Raw genomic sequence first — 20,249 nt, 5'->3', positions numbered from 1 at the left:
GAGTTTCTTTTTTTTATTTACTCAAAATATAATTGCCACAAAAAAATTAAATAAATAAAACAAAAGAAATGGAATGAAAAAAGTATATAATAAAAATTTCCCTCATTTTATGAGAAATTCTGTTTAAAAACGCAGTTGAAGTTTCAAAAGTTTTAACAAATTTTCCCACTTAACATAAAGAATAAGTGATTCTTTTTTTTTTTTTTTTTTTGCATTTGAAATACAATAGTCTGTCATAATAACTGTTTTGTTTTTTAGTTTCATGTTCATCATAAAGCAAACTGTACTAAAACATAATAATTTAAGTATGTGCTACCTTAAGGCAGTTTGTCGCAGTGTCAAGAAGTTGGAGAAGAGAAGAAAAATATAACATATAATGTCCAAAGTAAAATAATGTATTTTGCAACATAATTTCTTAAAATGTATCTTATAAATTATTAAATGATTTTAACGAATTAGTCCCATGACTTGTGAAAATTAGACATGTCACTTATTTTCAATAATGTCAATCAATTGTCTTTAACGAATTAATCCATGACTTGTCAATATAATGATATTTTTCAAACGTGATAATTTTCCAGTGACAGTTTCATTATTTGAAATTTGCTAAAAGTAAAATTAGTACCATTTCGTTTAGCTCAGATGTTTGTCAAATAAATAATATCCAAAACGTGTCTATTAACCCAATTCGAGGATGTTGCCGTCTCACAGACAATGAGAACATTAGTTATCCCAAATTTTGTAAGATCACGATCATATGTAGGTATTATAAACTAATCCTATTATCAAGGCTTCTACTATAAAAGTATTTGTTAAATATTATTAAATTGAGTTTTCCTACACAGAGGGAAAAATAAATATACACGGCTGGTACCCGATTGACACCCGATACACGCCTGGTACCAAATTGACACTAAACTGTTTATAATTTTTCAATAACATCCGTTGTCAAAGTATATTCATACGTACGACAACACAACGCAACGTTGTCAACATTGCAACACATCGTTGTCGAAATCTAAATTTTATACACATCCATTGTCTAAATGTTAACAAACGTGGTAAGCTCTCAATTGACAACGGATTGTTTGTCAATTGTGAGCTTATTACCACGTTTGTTATCATTTAGAGAACGGATGTGTATAAAATTTAGATTTCGACAACGAATAGTGTTGTCGTACGTATGTATGTACTTTGACAGCGGTTGTTATTGAAAAATTATAAACAGTTTAGTGTAAATTTGGTACCAGACGTGTATATTTCTTTTTCCTTTTGTGTATAAAAATAATTCTTTAAATTAATTATATGTATGAAATACTTAATATATTTTAACAAACGTGTTCTCCTTAACAAATTCTGCTAATTTATGAAGCAATACTAAAGCAAACCTTTATATTGCATCTTTTGTAAAAATATGTAATAAATATTGACCTCAGATATGTAATATTAACACCTCTTTACAAACGCTGTAAATTAGCAAACTATTTAGCTTTATACAAAAAATGGTAGACCTTGAAATTACTAAAAGTTAACATTTATAATAAAAAAATCTTAACTACTAATTAAATAATACAAAAATACATATTCCTTGTTATCATATGGTTTCAATATAAACAAAATAACTAATTATTCAGAGTAAACAAAAATAGAAATTTAAAAAATTTTCCCCCATATGACCGCAAAACCGAAAAAAAATTAACAATTTTGCTTAAAATTTTGTTTAACATTTTCATAAGATAAAATCGTGAAACCATTTTACAAAGTAGACAGTATGACAACATCATTTGCAAAAATTTTTGCTAAAGTAGACAGAGAAAAAAAATGGATTACTCTAAAAACACAGATTTGAAACATGATCATTTATTTCTGCCAGATACCTTTCAAGTTTAAACAAAGTTTTTTTTTTTACCCAAAAAAAAAAATAATAATTTTGTTTTAAAAGGTTTTTTATCGTGTCTCTCACTCTCCTTCTATATCTTTTAGCAATACTCTTTTTGTCAATCTCTCTGTCAGATCAGTTTTATATATTTCGTTCATTAACATTTATTATAATAAACGTGTGACTGTTTACCCCTTATTACACCTTCCCTCCCCAAGCGAGTCTATCTTAGGGTAAAGTTATTGTAGTGTGTTGAGTTTTTAAATGTTGAACAGTAAAAAATATACGCTCATACATACATACATTTATTCATAACTTAGCTGCTTATCAATATGACTCACTTTTTTGCCAGTTAAGCTCCCCTGTACGATTTACTCTTCGTTTTTTATTTTACATATACATTCATACATGTATAAATTTATGCATAAATGTTTACAGGGTTTGGCCAAATTATTATGACAAAGCTTTGAAATAGTTATCGGTTATCATTTAAACGGTAGATATTCTGCTATTTAAAATAATGTTTATATGAAAACTGTCACTATATCGTTACGATAAAAATGAAAACCTTGAGATGGGGGTAAAAGTACTAAATTTATATGAAAATTCTATTGTTTAGTCTACGGACTAGATTGATCTGTTTGTCCTCTAATTAGACTAGACTATTCTATGATTAGGTTAGGTTTCACAGACTGCTCACTGCCAGGAGTAAGCTGTACTTGGGTCCTATGGGTCCCTTTGTATTGTCTGTAAAGAAATATAGTAAAAGAGAAAGAAAGGTAAAGAGGAAGGATTATGGAGAGAGTCCATACGAAGGTAAGCATTAAAGAAGACAGAAGTAGACAGAGATGAAATGATCATTCTAATTGTTAGATTGCTAAAAGTCATGTAAACTAGATTCACACCCATGTTGACGAACTTAGGAATGCAAGAAAGAATTCGTTCTAGTTGAACATCTAACAGATCAGAGAAATGTGATGTCTTCAACGTTTGATAGCAAATCGTTTCTAGGGCCGGGCAATTACACAGAAGATGAGTTATTGTTTCTTCATCCTCCTCCTCATTCTGGCAGCTTCTACATAAATCATTATACTGATTGGTCTGTTGAATTCTCTATTGACTAGTGCGTAGACTATTGACAAGTCAATGGATTAGTCTAAAGATTTGTCTATAAAATGGACTAGTTTATGGACAAGTCCATTGACTACTCTAAGGATTAGTATATTTTCTAATATATATATTGACTATCCTATTGACCCTTAGAAATATTTAGGAATTTTCTCTAAATGAAGGACTGTGATTAGAAGAACATTAGAATCTTGAAAATCCGATCTCGGAAAAGTAGAGATATAAAACAGAACTAGTATTTTGGAATTAGTTTTACTTGTTTACTTTACTGGGGACAATGTTTGTTCCATTATATAGATCCCTTTATGACATAAGTAAAAGCATTAGTACACTTCGATCAATTACTCCGGCTCCTATCCAAACTGACAAACTGCATACGAATAAAGGAGTTTATTTTTCGGATATTCACTTCGTATAAGACCTTTAGTTCGTGTAGAAATTAGCTGCCTATATTCCACTATGGACGGGCCGTGACTAGGAAAATAAGTAACATTTTCTAAAGAGCGTTATGCTCTTTAATAATGAAGTTCCAGTTTTTGCAAGAACTGGTAGTAGCAGGTTGATTACCCGGAATCCAGTACAGCCCTGCTAAGAAATGTTTCGCCATATCAGTCAAGGACCAAGCTTGATAAGAATTTAAAGTCCGTTTAAGAAAAAATTATATCTTAAGGCAATTTATCATGACATTAGATCAATGGGTAGTCAGTTCATGTTGAAAAAGAGTGGTACAAACTCATTTAATTAGCATTAATTTATTTGTTTCTCAAAAAACTGTATTTCTTCGTAAACTTTATTCCGCAAACTTTTATAGGCAAGTTTTTATATTTTAAAAATTCCAAGGGCTTAAATCAAATGTCCTCCTTAACATGGTCACTACCTGTCACATAAATACAAATAAAAATTTGTTGCTTTACTTGGGTGTCTCTATTTGTTTAATTTATTTATTCCTTTACTTTACTCAGTCTTTTTTATTTTATTTTAATGGTGTTTTATGGTAATGAAATTTTTTGTTTTGTACTTTATTTTACAATTCTTGTGTAAAATCAGTTTTGTTTTTTGTTTTGTAGTTTATTTTGCAATTGTTTTTCATTGTTGTAGTGCAAAAAAACAAATAAACAAAAATAAGAAAAAAATATCAAAGTTATGATTTAACTGATATTTAACTTGAAGTTGCTCACTATACAACTACAGGTATAATCGTAGACAATTGTAATGTAATTTTTTTATTATTAATTTTTATTATTACATATTTTTTAAAAGTTTTTTTTTTAGTAAAAAATCTATGACGAGTATATTTCCTTAAAAGTATTTTTTATTGTATATTTTCTAGTTTTTTCATAAGTTTTTTTGTGAACTGCTAATAAATGACGTTATGAAATATTATTATACATTTATTTTGGTTGTTGTTAACAAAAAAAAAAAAAAAATACTACTCAGCTGTAGTTGTGTGTGTGTGTGAGCCAGTGATTTAATGTTACAATTATAAACTCATTTGAAATTTGTTTGTTTTTATTTATAAAAAAACATTTTCAGTTGAATTGTTAAACGTACAAATTGGTGAAAATAATTTTGTAGTGCAATTAATATTTGCACAGACATACACACATACTTATGCACACATTTCAAGTTTGTATAAATGGAATTTTATAAAAAAAATTAAATTTGCTTTTTATATTATATTTATCTTATATAATTTTTTGTTATTATTCTCTTTTTTTGTGGTCTAGAAACCATAAGAAAGTTTATTTTGCTTTTTTTGGAATACTTTTTAAATTGGGTTATAATTTAAACTTGTTTTTTTTTTTGTATTTTATATCTATAATACTTTTTTAAAACCAGATTAAACTTTGGATTTAGTTGAAATATTTTATAGTACTTTTTAACCCAATTACTATTGTTGGTGCATTTTTAAGACCTAAAGAATGGCTGTGACTATCTCCTAATTTCAATAGATTTTCTATGGGATAATAGTTTCTAACGAAAGTTAACTGAAGTTAAAAAGTAAAGAATGAAGATAGACGTTTCATATAGGATTATGAAGAAAAGTTGTCAGTTATTTACGAAACCTCTTATGTTTATTACGAATAGCAATATGTTAAAGACTTTTGAACATATCGCTTATTTATAAAAAGTATAATATAATCCGAAGTTCGGTTTTTTGGAGTATGACAGTCTTGTAGTAAATGAGCGATAAGTAGTCTGAGAGAAAATTGTTTTAACGAACACTATGGTAACACTGGACAATAATTTGTAATTGATATTTCAAAATTACACTTACATAAATACTTTTAGTTGTAATTGGTTAAAAGATATTTTACTGGTTAGATTCGGATTACACCATCACATGCTCTTTTGTATTGCCTGCCGACCTCAAGTCCAAACAATTAACCCTCAACTTGACAGTTAGACTCAACGTTACTGGTGGCTAAAATACTAATTATATCAGTAATGCGTTTATTTTAGGAAATGTAAATTTTATTTCAGGCTTCGTTGACCACAGCTCTATCATTCTGCATTTTGGCAAAAGGTTGACAGCTTAGAAAGAATGAACGATTTAAATCTCGAAATGTATACTGATCGAGCCAAGACTTCTGTTGGTATGGAGGCGGTATTTAAATCTACTGTTTTAATAGAACGGTTAGGTTTTTAGGCTACACGATCAACGACTAAGATTTTATAAAAAGGGATCTAAACTGGTTGAAGATGATATACAATAAAAATATCCGAATTTGTACTGACAGTAAAACCGCAAAATGGTGTCTACACGACTTCCAAAATTATTTGCGAATGTTGGGCATTTCTTAAAGATATGGCGAACTATTCGCATATAGAGTTTCTTAGGGTATTGAGACATTCAAATTTACCCAGGAGCAACATAACGATCGAAATCTGCCAAAATCGGATACTGTCTGCACGAAGAGGTTATCGCCACAATAGTTCGTGTTGCTCTCTTATGCTGTAAATGTCTTATACAACGAAAACTTTACACGCCTTTCATGCCAGACAACTTGAACGATATCAAGGCTGATCTGGCATCTGTACTATAGTCGAAAATCGCTTAGCTTGCTGGGGATCTTAAGAGTGGGGCTATGTTTGTTGATAACTATCCTGGCATGTACTTTATAATAGGTGGGCATGTAGGGAGAAAAAATCTTCTACTTAATGACTACTGAGAACAATATAGAAACTTTTGAGTATTATATTTATCTTTGTACTGCTTTGTCAGACATTAGGACTGAGATCTTGTGCAGTCGAACATTGCATGATTGTTGGAGCCTCAGTATAGTCCTATTCCATATTGAACAACAACATGCGTCGTTCTATGGAAACTATTTATTTATACACCAGCCAGATCTGACACGATGAAGGGTGTTTAATAAATCGACGCTTATACAAGTTCAAACTAAACTACATATGTATGTATATGAAATGGCTTAAACTTTGAGGTCAATCTGGCCTCTGTATGACGCACCTAGGTAAAGTTTACCGTTAAGCTTATGTAGGGAGCAGATAAGAATGTTTTACTCAATATAATGATAATTGTAAAGTTGTAACGAAAAGGAGGAAGAGACGGTATTATTCAATCTGCTATTGTCTGACATTTACTGAGACAAGAGAGAAATACTTTCTTTGAGGAAAAAGATACTGTCTTATTTAGTCTGCTATTAGCCGACATTTACTGAGGCTTTTCTTTTCTCTTAGGTATGGACGAGATATCTTGGAGATATGGAGGAGCTATCCTAGACTTCATATATGTAGCCAGTTGGTTATAGTTGTAATACTATGACTACAAGGGTATCATAATGAGATCAGGAATTAAATGAACTCAATGACCTCCTTAACGAGTGACCTTTTGAACTTTACCTTACTTTATTTATTAACAAAAATACATCATAACCACATAATTTGCATAATCAGCAAAACAAGATAATTTTTATCCCAGAACCGACATTTCTTTCAAATAGAGTAGAGAATATGCCTTTAGTACACTATTTAACCCGCAAGTTTCCCTCATTAAAATGTTTAATTCAAAATAAAATTTTAACCAATCCATATTCCTAAAGAATTAGCTTTGCATCAGTTAGTCTCCAGTGCAAAATTTTATTAAATATTGACCTGAAAACCTATTACAAATATTGTTGTAAAATGCAATGCTTAAACATTAAGAAATCCTTCAACATTGGGTTTAAGGAATCATAAATTTAATATCAAAAAAATCTACTCAATTCATAAAAAAATTTCGTTAGTGTAAATGTCTATTATACAATTTAATAATAATAAATTGAATGAATGATTCAATTTATCGATAAGAAGATTAAATAAATAATTGCTCACTTGTGTATTAGTCAAAATTTATTTAAAACAATAAAATGAAAAACTAATTTCACTGGAAATGTTTACCAAATGAAAAACTCATTTCAGTATAAATGGTTTCAAATTTAATACCAGTAGAACTAATATTTTCTATTACTGCCAAATACTTAAATTACTTTAACTTTTGCCATTTAATTAATACATACATATATAAAAAGTAAACATTTACATACATACATAATTTGAGTTGAAATGTAAACATTTAAATGTTACAACAATATAAATAAAGGAAAAGAATGAGAACTACAACTTACCACGACGATTGAAGGGTCGCACCCTGACAGCAACTTTGATCTTATCCGTTGACATTTTGAGTATTAAATAAATACAGTTTGATGATGACGAAGACTGACGGCAGACAGGAGAGGGAGAAAGTTGGAGGGGAAGTGTAAGATGTGGTGGGGTGGGTGGTAAAGTAGTTGTTAAAGAATTACCACAACTACTACCACTCTTTACACGTAACGGCTATAACTATACAACAACACTAATCCTTTACAATCCAATTCAATCCAAGTGTGCAGTTATTAAAAGTTGAAATTATTTGTGTGTAAAAGAAGTATTAGATTTGCAGGCATAAATGATGATAAGAAAGGAAACAGGCTGCCCCTGCTGAGTGGGTGGTTTTATAGTTGTTTTGTTAGTTGGCTGCCTGACGGTTCGTTTGACTGTTGGGTTGTTTGATAAGCTTAGAAGCCACTATTGAATAGTTGAAAAACAAGTAGACACGAACACGTAATAAAATTTTACACAAACACTCATTCACTCACTCACTTAGCAGCAACTTTTTTAAGGTAGTACGTGTAAACGCGACAAAGACGAGACTACCACAAATACGTATATTTATAATATAAAATAAAATTGTATACTATTTAATTTCAGTATTTTCCTTTAGTTTTCTCTATTTTTTTTTTATTATTATGACAATAAGTAGGACGATAGATTTTGATAGTTTTTCTTTTTATGTTTTCCTTAAGTTGGGTTGACTGGTTGTAGTATAACTTCTTTTTTGCTTTTTCAATTTTAGTTCTTTATTTATTTGTTTGTTGTATAAATGTCTGACTGACTCAATATTTCGTTAGTTAGTTCTGTACTTAGTTGGCTTAGTTTGCCTGATTATGGATGGAGTATTTTCTTTTATTTTGTTGTAGTTTTTTGTTTTTGTTGATTTTAAGTTTCCAACTTTAAAAAGTGTCGCTCGTTCGTAGAAACACCCAGTTGTTAAGTATTCCAATATTGTGGATATTTTTGGCTTCGTGTGGCTTTTTGCTATTTTCTTTTTCAGTAATATTTTTCAAGAGGATTTTCAATTTGTTTGCATTATTGTTGTTGGGTTTTTAAATATTATTTTGTTATTGTTAGTGTATGTATTAGTTTACAGGAAGTTGTTTTAGCTAAAAACACCAGACGTTTACAGCAAAAAAATACAAGAGTTGTTAAAGGGTAGGAGGCAGTATGATATTGGACTTTTTCTTTCTTTGTTTATATTTAAAGTTTAGCAAGGAATGCTTTTTTACACGCACCTGGTATAGACCATTTAAAAAGGAAATGACTGTGTGCGTTTAGTTACGACTTGCGGTCTAAAGTACAAAAAAACAAAAGAAGTTGTATTAAAAAATAAAGAAAAAAAATTGTATACTTTAAATGAATGAGTCAATTGAAGCCCGCATACGATTAGCTTTCAATCAATGTGGCTATCAAAAGACTTTGGAATTTAAGAATTTTTCATTAATTATTTTATATGTTTCCCTTATTTGTTTATTAATTTTCCTTTTTATTCTTTTAATTAAGGCTTTTATTTGTTTATTATTTTTATTATTTTATTTATTTTATATTAGGCTTTGTTTTTTTTTGTTTATTATTTATTTGTTATTAAATGTAAATTAACTAAGTGTATTTGTTGTTAGCATGTATGTTGTTTTTACACTAACTAAAGCAGAAAACCAAGGAATTTATTCATTATACAAGATTATTCTACTTTTCTACGTTTATTTCACGTTAAAATTATTACAGTTCTACCCATAAAATGCCTTTGAAATTGTTTAAATACCAATATTATTGCCATAAAATAATAGCTTAGGCCTATAAATGTTTATCCCAAAAACTAAATTATACATACGTTTTTAAAGGACTCAACTTTGCTGAACCCAACTAGTACTAAAATATGTTCAATAAAACCCCCTTTATACGAGCACACAAGCAATAGGATCTGTCAAAATTTTGTGTAGAAGAGTACGAATGGGTTCGTCTAAACGCAATATATAATGAAACCATAACACATTAAGAAAAATACGGATGCAAAATTTGACAGTCGTATGGCTCTCTTCATTTTTTGAAATTATGTATTAAAAAAACAAGCAAAACGCATTAGATCAGGAAAGTATTTTTATGTAAACACGTACAAAAAAAATCAAACAGCAGTCTTACTTTGTTATTGTTTTAAACCAATCGTGTAAACACAAAAAATATAAATCATACGACTTTTATTATCTTTTTTGTCATACGGATGGAATTTCATTTTATTTTTTCATTAGACTTTACGTACGTAAAGTGTAATCGTCTAAAGAGCCCTTAAATAGTATTAACTTCTGCCAAAATGAGAACTTTTTAAAAGTAAAAGTAGGTACTAAATAAGTTTTCGAATATTTTATCGGATAGCAATTCTGTAAACTGGACTATGACTCGTCAGTAGACTAGTAATTTTAATATTCTATGGACTAATCTATGGAATAGTGTATAAATGGAATCATTTATGAACTATTCTATGCAATAGTCTATTGAATAGTTTATTGTCTAATCAATTGTCTTGTCTATGGACTAGTCTATTGAATACCTATTCTGTTCTATAGTATATAGACTATTCTATGGATTTGTCTATTATCTAGTCCACAGTATGTTGTTTAGTCTATTTCCTATACGATAGACTAGTCTAGCATATTCCAAAAGCTGATAATAGAGCATTATCGGTCATTGCTGATCTGCCTATAAGGCCCAATTACGTAAATCGTTTGAAATTTAATAAATTTCTTTATATAAATCTGTAAATTTATTGCGATCGGTCCACAATTAGTCATTAGTTCTATAAAAGGTCTGGCTTTGAAAAATATTTTAAATACCATACAACTTTTCAAAACATCGGTATCGAAATAAATTTGAAAACAAATGAATCATAAGCAAACAAAGAAATCATATTACATATAGGATTTTGATAATAGATACCTATTTGTTTTTAAAAAACTAATCTTATAAATGACATCCTTACATTAGAAAACAAATTTAATAAAAATTCCTTTAAATTTCTGGTCAAAACAAAATAGAAACAAACGGCTGTATATACACATGATAATGATGTTGTTAATGTCAATGATAATAATGTTTAAATGACACGCTAAATTCCGTTATACACACTCATATATACGCATACACACCCTTCAAACATTTAGAAGACAAAACTATTGCGCATCACCCCAGACGCCACGTCAGAAACACTTCTGGACGATTGTCAGACGAGAACGCACATTTTACAAAAACAAAATACATTGATTTCGAATTTTCGTCTTCTAGAAATATACTTTTAAGTTACTTCCGGATGATCGTTAGAAGAGTGCATCCATTTTGCTTAAACAAAAAACCATGACTGTTGAATTTTTTTCATCTGGAAGTATACGTTTTAGTGACTTCTCTATGAGAGTTGGGTGAGAACACACATTTTACAATAACAAAATACATTGTTTCCTAATTTGTATCTTCTTGATTTGTATGTTTATGTCACTTCTGGAAGACAGTTTGAAGAGTGTTCACATTAATGTTGTATTTTATTCATCTGGAAGTGTGGATTGTAGTCACTTCTGGACGATTGTCAGACGAGAGCACACATTTTACAAAAACAAAATACATTGATTTCTAGTTTTCGCCGTCTGGAAGTATACTTTTAGGTTACTTCCGGATGATAGTAAAAAGAGTACAAAAACAAAAAAATATAAATACTCCATTTTTTTAGCGTGAACGCGAAAAAAATAAAAATAAATAATGCAGAAATTTTGCTAAGTTCAGTGATGTTTTGCGTTTTGTCCAGTCATGTTCAGTTTTAATTATTCATTGTAAAACTTAAATGAGTTATTGAGTTTAATGTTCATAGAAAAATAGTGTAATTAATATATTGTAAATCTTAAGAAAAAAAAAACAATATGACAGTGTTGTGTTAAAAGTAAACTGTTAATAAACATTTAAGAAGGTTTTGTTAATTGGTGAAGTTTATTAAATTAAATAAATAAAATTGAAAAGTAAGTTGTAATATTTTACATTAAAATAGTACTATATTTTAGGAATAAGTTAACAACTCTAAACGGCTTCCATTTCCATTATTTTTAAACGAAGTCTAATATGTTTAATTAAAAATGTTTTTATATAAAATTTCGTCTCTCTCTTAATTGGTTTAGGAGTTATAAGCATTTAAAGACTTTTTCAAGTTGTAAGTTTCGGCTTTCATTTGATGAATATTGCATTTTTAACCTATTTAGATTTATTTGAGTTAAATCTTAACTTTCAATATTTTTTAAACTATTAGCGCGTTTAGGTCCTTTTTCTAGATTACGTATGATCACTTTGAGCTAAAATTTTATTTGTATTTCATTATCGTAACCAAATACATTAAAATTTTTACTTAAAGTATTCAAACGCTATCTGGAATCATTATATTGAAATTAATACTACTGTTTTATACATAAATTATTTTTTGACTTGGGTCACTCGACACGAAATTGCCCATATAAGATATTTAATATTGAAAACAGATATTTTTAAACCCACCTTTTTTTAAATAAATACAATTTTATTAATTTTCATATAGCTTTGGATTTAATTATTCTAATTATAGGTACTTTTTTAGTTATTAACACCAGGTCTTTTTCAATGACCTATCATATGATACTAATATTCTTAATATTGAGCATGCCGTTCCCAAGATATTACCTAAGTAGATAGTTTTTGAACGTGTATAACTCCTTAATTAGAAGAGAGCAAAATAGTATTGCAGTATTAGTGTCAAAAGCAATATCCCGTTTAGGGTCGTTAAGGTGTTTCTATCGTTAGTGACTGTAAATAATTTTAAAAATAATCCATGGCTTAGTAATTTCAGATCTTTATAGATGGTTTAATTCCAAGTTATTTAAAAAATGTTTATGAAAGGTAATGTTTTTATTGATTAAAAACAATAAATAAATAAATTAATTTTTAATTATTTTATTTTTTTAGAAAGTAGTAGCTAATATTGTACCCCCTATTAAAATACTTCTAACCGAATTAAAATATAAAAAAGGGATCTGGTAAGTTATATATGTCTTATTTCATCACGCGGTTCCATTAAAAATGTCGATTATTTGCAGAAAATGTAAAAAATGGATCTGAACGTTTAAATTTCGGTGGGAAATGTATTGATCATAAGAGAATCCTATTTTTATTGCTTCCTAAAGTATAACAGGTAATTTCAATAAATACAAAAGTATGTATGTATATTAAATATTAATTATAACATTATTTTTGTTTACTTCGTTGAAGGATTAATGCGTTCCAAAATATAACTCTTACAATTTGATGGATTGATCATAAAATTTATGAAGAACTACAAAAAGAGTCCAACGTTTTACAATTTTTGGAAGTATACCAGTCAACAGTTGGAATATTAATACAGATTTCCTGAAAATTATCTTATTATAAGGTAATAATTCTAAATTGTGGATACATATGTACATTAAACCGACTCACTATGTATGGAAAGCAAAAACGTGCTTTTGTTACCTCTCTCAAAATTTACCTTGCTTTGTTTTATGATGATTCCGAAAATATTTAAAGTCTAGCGATGACCGTTCGTGAGCTGGACCAAATTAAAAAAGGTATTTTGGAATTATTTTTTTTAATTTTTGTTTGTTTTGAAACAAAATATCCAATACGGGGTATCGTTTAAAAGGTATTTTAAAGCCGCGTCCAATGATGTATTAATCATAAATAACCGTCTTTTTATAATTGTCATATTCCAAAATATTTAAAATTGTTAGGTTTTTCACTAAAAAAAAATAAAATGTATGCACAATTTTGCGCACCACTAGACTTGGCTTCAAAAAACCTTTCAAATGATACTACATACTATAATGGACAACACTTAACAGAAAATATTTTGGGTAACATCATATTACATAACAGCGAATATTATGAGGCACCATTTTTTGTGAGTCGGTCTAATGTACATACATATATTACTTTTTTTAAATTAGTTGTTAAATCAATTATTTTTCTACTATTTTAATTTCAATTATTTCAATAAAAACTATAAAATTTCATTTTATTTAGATTTATTTTTATAGATTTTATTTTGGTGAGTATACAAATAGAAGAAGAGAATACTCTTCTTCTAGAAGAAGAGAAAACTCATCTTCTAGAAGAAGAGAAAACTTATCTTCTAGAAGATAAGATAGGAACACTTCTAGATGATACTAAGTAGTCACTTCAAGAAGTGACTTCCTATTTACATCTAGAAGAGTCTTTGGCAATACCTTACTTCCAAGAGTCATCTAGAAGTTTCTTCTGGGGGTCTTCCAGAAGTATCTTCCACGTTACTCTTAGACGTTCCCCAGCTCGGCATCAGTTCTTCCCGACTGGTGACAAGAATTCGTATACTTCCGCAACATCGCTGGCGAGCTTTTAGCACGTTTGGAAGTTTCATACGGGTAACTTCCGCAATAGAAAATGTTTGTAGGGCAAACTCATTTTTGTTTTTCATTCATTCACAAACACATTCACTCTCGTTTAATTCCTTCGTTTGTTCATCGGTCGGTTCATTCAATCACTTTGTTTTATTGTTATTTTTCATTATTAATTTTTTTTGTTGTTCGTTGAAAACAATAACAAAATACAAAAAATGAAAATAAAATACACAACACAAAACCTTGGGGATGAATAAAGGACATTCGTTTGTTGTTTCATTTAATATTTGAAGTTTACATTTCATTAATAATAAGGAAAAACTAATAATAAAACAAATATATTTTAATTAATATTTTTCCAACTTTTTATAGGTACTAAATTTTACATTATTTCCGTAATTTTTTTATTTCATTTCTGTATTTACTTTTTTGATTAGAACATTTCATTTGTTTTCCTTGATTTTTCTTTGTTCATTAATTAACATTTATTTTCACTATTGTATTTTATATACATTTTCGCTTGGTCGTTTTTAAATTTATTTTTGCTTTATATTATTTACAAAAAATATTAAACAGTTACATATGTATATGAATTATAATATTTTTTTATTCCATATTAATTTGTTTCTATACCACTTCACCCACTTCTTGTTGTTTCTTCATCCACTTTCGCGCACATATAATAAACGACTGACTGGAGTGTGTGACTTTGTTTTTTTCATTAGTAGAGATTTGAGACGTATTTGAACTGAAGATTTCTTTGGACAATCGATTTTTATCGCAAAAAAATTTTTTTCTCCACTGATTTTTTCTTTTAATATTTATTGGTTGATCTGTAAGACTTTTCATATATTTTTTAATACAAATATAAAGTATTGTTTTAGCAAAATTTTATGTTTATAGTTATTTTAATTATATGTTTAATTTTTTGCAATTTTTTTAACAAAAATAAATTTTTTCCAGTCAGCAGGTAGAAAAACACTTGATACGAGTCGCCATATTTGTTAATTACTGTCAGTGGCAAGGTTGTAGAAAAGTGTACTTTTTGTATTACAAAATAGTTGGCAACGTTTGGATTAGAGTTACCAGAGGTAAAAATGGCATCAGTGAAAACTGTTGTATCGACTATATGTCGACCATATATTTCCAGTTAAAACGGAATAAAGTCTCGACAATCCTGGATGATAAATTGCTTTCAAGTGTTCATTAATGTATTATGCAGTGTTGTCTTAGGCTAAAAGTCTCCAAAAATCCCAATTTTTAAATTGAAATCCCCATAATTTTCCTCAAAAAACATCATCATCATGTCTCAGCGAGACATGTCTCACAAACTGCGCCATCTGGTAATCAGTGTAAAATAAAACCAATAAAAAGTGTCTTTGATAAGCGTACAGTTATTTTTTTTAATGAAACATAGATGGCGCAATATAAGAAGGTTGGCAACCGTTTCGAAACGGTGATAGGGTAACGTTATCGGTATTTTAACTTATTTCGGTATTGGTATTTTGGATAATTTCGGTACTGATATTTTAGCGTTAACGGTAGTGTATAAAAAGGATATTTTATAAGTAATTTCAGTATGATTTAAATAACTAACAAGCATGGAAGTCGGCCATGCCCGACTATATGATACCGTACACCATGGGTATATTTTAAAAATTATATATTTTTCATAAAGAAACTTTTACGTTGAATTTTAACTTAATTTCGATGCATTAAAATAATTTATTGATGAAAACCAAAATTTGTAAAAGAGGCTTTATATGATAGTTAGAGTCAAAAATTAGCCAATCCTCAACAAATTGGGAAGAGGGATTTAGTTATGCTGAATTTTATCACGATACTAATGGTTATAAGTCAATTTTTGGACGTTTAAGATATTTTTTAAAGGGGGGAGGGGTTTGTATGGGGGCTAGGTTCAAACGACGGACGATCATTTTAAAAATTGCCATGGTCATTTATACCTATATAAAATTTTTGGTGAGATAGTAGTATGTTTGACGTAGTTATGAGTTTAAAATCCCAAATCGGAAGGGGGTAGGGGCTGGTTGAAATAATGGACCGATTTCAACTATTTTCAATAGCCATAGTCCTTGTGACAAAAAACTCGTATGGTCCAAATTTTATCAAAATATCTTGAAAATTGTGGCCTGTAGCTTGCGAACAAGGTTTACATGGACAGCCAGTCGGATAGACGGATCGACTCAGAAAGTGATTCTGAGTCGATGGGTATAGGTTAGGTTAGGGTTAGGTTGATAGGAGGATGTATACTACATCAAATCCGAAGAAATACACCTAGGACACTATGGGATGGTGCGCTCCTTTTCATGAGAAAAAATGTGGTGCGCTCCTTTTCATGAGAAAAAATTGTTCACTGAATGTATTATTTTTCAATGTTTAGAAACTCAGTTTCCTGGACGTAATTCCTAAGAATCTTCCAATCAGTGTTAGTCAGGAATGTTATTTCCGGAATAACATCACTTCCAACATACTTGGGTCTAACTTCGACGAATGCCTGACAGTGGCAAAGAAAGTGCCCCAGAGTTTCACTGACCTCTTCACATGCTCTACACTCGTCTGAGTCCGCACGTCCAATTTTGCATAGATGTGTTAGCAATCATGTGTGTCCACTTAGAATACGTACCATCATACTAGCTTCAGACTTGCTCATTTTGAGGAGACTTCTCGTCTTGTTCTCATCAGGGTCACCCCATAGGATCTTTGTGGTTCTACCCACCGTTTCATTATTCCAAGATGCCTTATGGGATTCTCTCACCCATATTTTTAATTCAGCTTTTGTTGCGTCGAATAGTTTTGCGTTTGCCAGGTTAACTACCTCGAGCTCCCTTCCCTTTAAAACTATTACATTCGCCCTTTCGTTGCCAACTACTACCGAGTGGCCTAGTACCCATATGATGTGAACCTTACCTCTGGGAGAGTATTTAGTTAAAACTTTCTTACAATCCAATACGGTCTTAGATTTAATTCTATCACCTGATATTGCCCTAATTGCCTTCTGGCTGCTGGCAAATAGGCGCCTGCTGTGGGCGCCATATTTATTATAATCCAATTTAAGCATTCCGTTATTGCTCGGACTTCTGCCTGGAAGCTTGTGTTATGATTAAGTAAACGGTGGTATATTTTTGTTCCCAGGCCCACCTTGTCCCCTAATTTGGAGCCATCCGTTTAACAACGGATTCCTACTAGTATCTTCCACTTGACAAAGACATTCTATCTGGGATCAGCGTTACAAAGTTTCCGACATATTCTGTGTCTGGTATGCGATCAGGCACGTCCGATGATTGTGTATAACCTTCCAATGTGTCCAGTATACATTGATGAAGCTTTTGGCCAGTTCGTCTAAAGTAAAGAGCAGTTCGGCTGTAAGCGCCGCCACATGGCACCACTTATATCCAAGCAGCATGTACGCTGAACTCCATGTAGTAGTTTGATATTACACTTTTTTTAATTACACTTTTATAAAGCCAATTTGTCATAGTAGGACTAGGACCCCTTTTCATGCCTATAGTTTTCCTACATATCGCCCAGCACCGATGTGCCTTGTTGATCTTATCCTCTATGTGGTGTCTCCATTTTAATTTCCGGTCGAGGATTACACGTAAATACTTAACTTTGTCTGTCACCGGTATCTTCTTGTGCAGGAAGCAAGGTTCAGTATACGTAGAAATTTTAATAATGAGCGTCCTTAGGAGGCTATTAATCGTGTTAACCCAGAGTAAAGGTGACAAAATGCCACTATGTGGTATACCGCGAAATACCTCGTACACCTCGCAGCTTATCCATCTGTTCCTTAGCATGTAATTGATCCGGTTAGATCGGTATACTTAAAGGTGGGTATAGGACCACTATTTTTATAGTGGTGTAGGCTGGTTGGCTGTCCATGTTAACCTTGTGCGCAAGCTACAGGCCGCAATTTTCAAGATATTTTGTTAAAATTTGGACCATACGAGTCTATTGAAAATGGTTGAAATCGGTCCATTATTTTTTTAATAAAATATCGGTATTGGTATTTTAGCGTTATCGGTATTTTGGCTTATTTCGGTATTGGTATTTTAGCGTTATCGATATTTTAACTTATTTCGGTATTGATATTTTAGCGGTAATGATAGCTTAGCAATAACGGTTGCCAACCTTGTTAAAAACATAAATTCTCTAAACGGGAGAAATTGTAAGCAGGGCATAGCAAACAGATGTCTTTAAGTTTCCAGAATGTCAAATCACATATGAAAAAAATTTTACATTTATTGTCGCTCGCTGTCACCTTATCATTCAAGTTGCTATGAGAGTTACTGCGAACTGCCGGTCCACACTAGGAAACTCTTTTTGGGAAACTTTTGATTTTGCGTGAGAGAGAAAGAGAATGAATATCATTCATCGAAATCAACGAAATCATCACACATTGAGAGAAAATACGGATGGAAAATTTAACAGTCGTATGGCTCTCTTAATTTTTTGAAATGATTCAAAAAACAAGCAAGTCGCATTAGATCAGGGATGTATTTTTATATAAACACATACAATCGTGTAAACACAAAAAATATAAATCATACGACTTTTATTCTCTTTTTTTGGCATACGGATGGAATTTCATTTTACTTTTTCATTAGACTTGTCGTACGTAAAGTGTGATCGTCTGAAGGGCCCTTAAGGCGACTTTAATTATAAAAACAAGTAAGAAATTATAGTCGGGTGAGGCCGACCATATAATACCCTACACTTTTGACAAAAATATAATGTGACTTATTTGCCATAATAAAGCATTTAAATTGAATTTTACCTTGCCTCAGATGTACATACTTAAGCCGTTTATTGTTGAAATTTTTTTAAGTGAAATTTTGATGGGGGCTTTTCATAGGGGCTAGGGTTATATGAGGACCTATTATTATGGAATTCGTGAGGGTCATCAAATCTTGTATAGAACTTGGTTTTTGCAGCTTTTTTTCGAGATATGAGTATATTAAACATAATTATGAACTTAAAAGCCCTATTCGGCGGGTTCAGTTGTATGGGGGCTAGGTGAAATAATGGACCGATGTAAACCATTTTCAACTGGCTTCGTTTACGGTACTATAAAAGATCATGTGCCAAATTTCATTGAATTATCTCCAAAATTGTGACCTGTAGTTTGATTACAAAGTTTAAAAGCCCTATTCGGGGGTTCAGTTGTATGGGGGCTAGGTGAAATAATGGACCGATGTTAACCATTTTCAATAGGCTTCGTCTACGGTACTATTAAAGATCATGTGCCAAATTTCATTGAATTATCTCCAAAATTGCGACTTGTAGTTTGATTACAAGGTTTACAAGCCCTATTGGGGGGTTCAGTTGTATGGGGGCTAGGTGAAATAATGGAACGTTCTTAACCATTTTCAATAGGCTTCGTCCCTGGGACAATAGAAGATCATGTACCAAATTTCTTTGAATTATTTTCAAAATTGCGACCTGTAGTTTGATTACAAGGTTTACATGGACGGACGGACATAGCTAAATCGACTTAGAAAATGATTCTTTTTATCGAAACAATTTTCTCATTTATTAGATCTATGTTGAATATGTCGATATTAATATGAACATCTGGGCTTAAATATGGACCGTGCTCTTCCGAAATAAAAATATTATTTTTTTTTGGTCCAATTTTATAAACATAAACTGTTTTTTTTTTTTTTTTTTTTGTAAGAGTGGTTATATGGAGGATAGAGTCAATTACGGACCTATCCTCATCGGTTTATACAACTATTATTTGTATAGAATTTCATCGCTGTACTCGTATCATTAATTCAGTCATGAGGTTTAAAGTAATTTTCTGAAGCAAACCGATAATGGGGGATTGGATAACCGATCCTCAATGTCAGTTCCTATAAAACTACCGTAATTTGTAAGAACTTTTTAGCACTAGATGAGCGTTAAAGTAATTTTCTAGAGTGAATCTTATATAAGGGTTAATTATAGACCGATCTTCATAAACTTTTGTACCTAAATTATGTTTCGTAAAGAAGTTGTTTATTTCGAATTTCATCGAGTAATGGGGGTTATATTTTATCAAAAGGTTAAATTGGCAGTTTTCATACAAAAATTATTTTAACCGGCAGAATATTTACCGGTTAAACGATAACCGGAGATGGTGTTACGAGAGTAAGTCGTATTTTTAAGTA

The 20,249-nt window shown here is 30.5% G+C and overlaps 1 protein-coding gene across 1 annotated transcript in view; it reads right to left on the bottom strand.

Moving 5' to 3' along the window:
• Positions 1 to 14,520, bottom strand: part of LOC119607203 (kinesin-like protein KIF13B) — a 56,610-nt gene extending 42,090 nt beyond the window's left edge. The window contains exons 1-2 of the mRNA XM_037961019.1: positions 14,502 to 14,520; positions 7,636 to 8,958 (exon numbers count right to left, since the gene is read on the bottom strand). Of these exons, the coding sequence (XP_037816947.1) occupies positions 7,636 to 7,690 (55 nt within the window). The 5' untranslated portion in view covers positions 7,691 to 8,958; positions 14,502 to 14,520. The remainder of the gene's footprint in view (positions 1 to 7,635; positions 8,959 to 14,501) is intronic.
• Between the last annotated feature and the right edge of the window lie 5,729 nt (positions 14,521 to 20,249).

This window comes from Lucilia sericata, unplaced genomic scaffold, assembly GCF_015586225.1.
Source record: "Lucilia sericata isolate MDLA Ls3-8-SP2 unplaced genomic scaffold, ASM1558622v1 Contig000675F_arrow, whole genome shotgun sequence".
In the NCBI taxonomy this organism is placed as follows: Eukaryota; Metazoa; Arthropoda; class Insecta; order Diptera; family Calliphoridae; genus Lucilia; species Lucilia sericata.
Note: the sequence above shows the minus strand (reverse complement) of the source record. Positions and strands in the feature narration are given on the sequence as shown.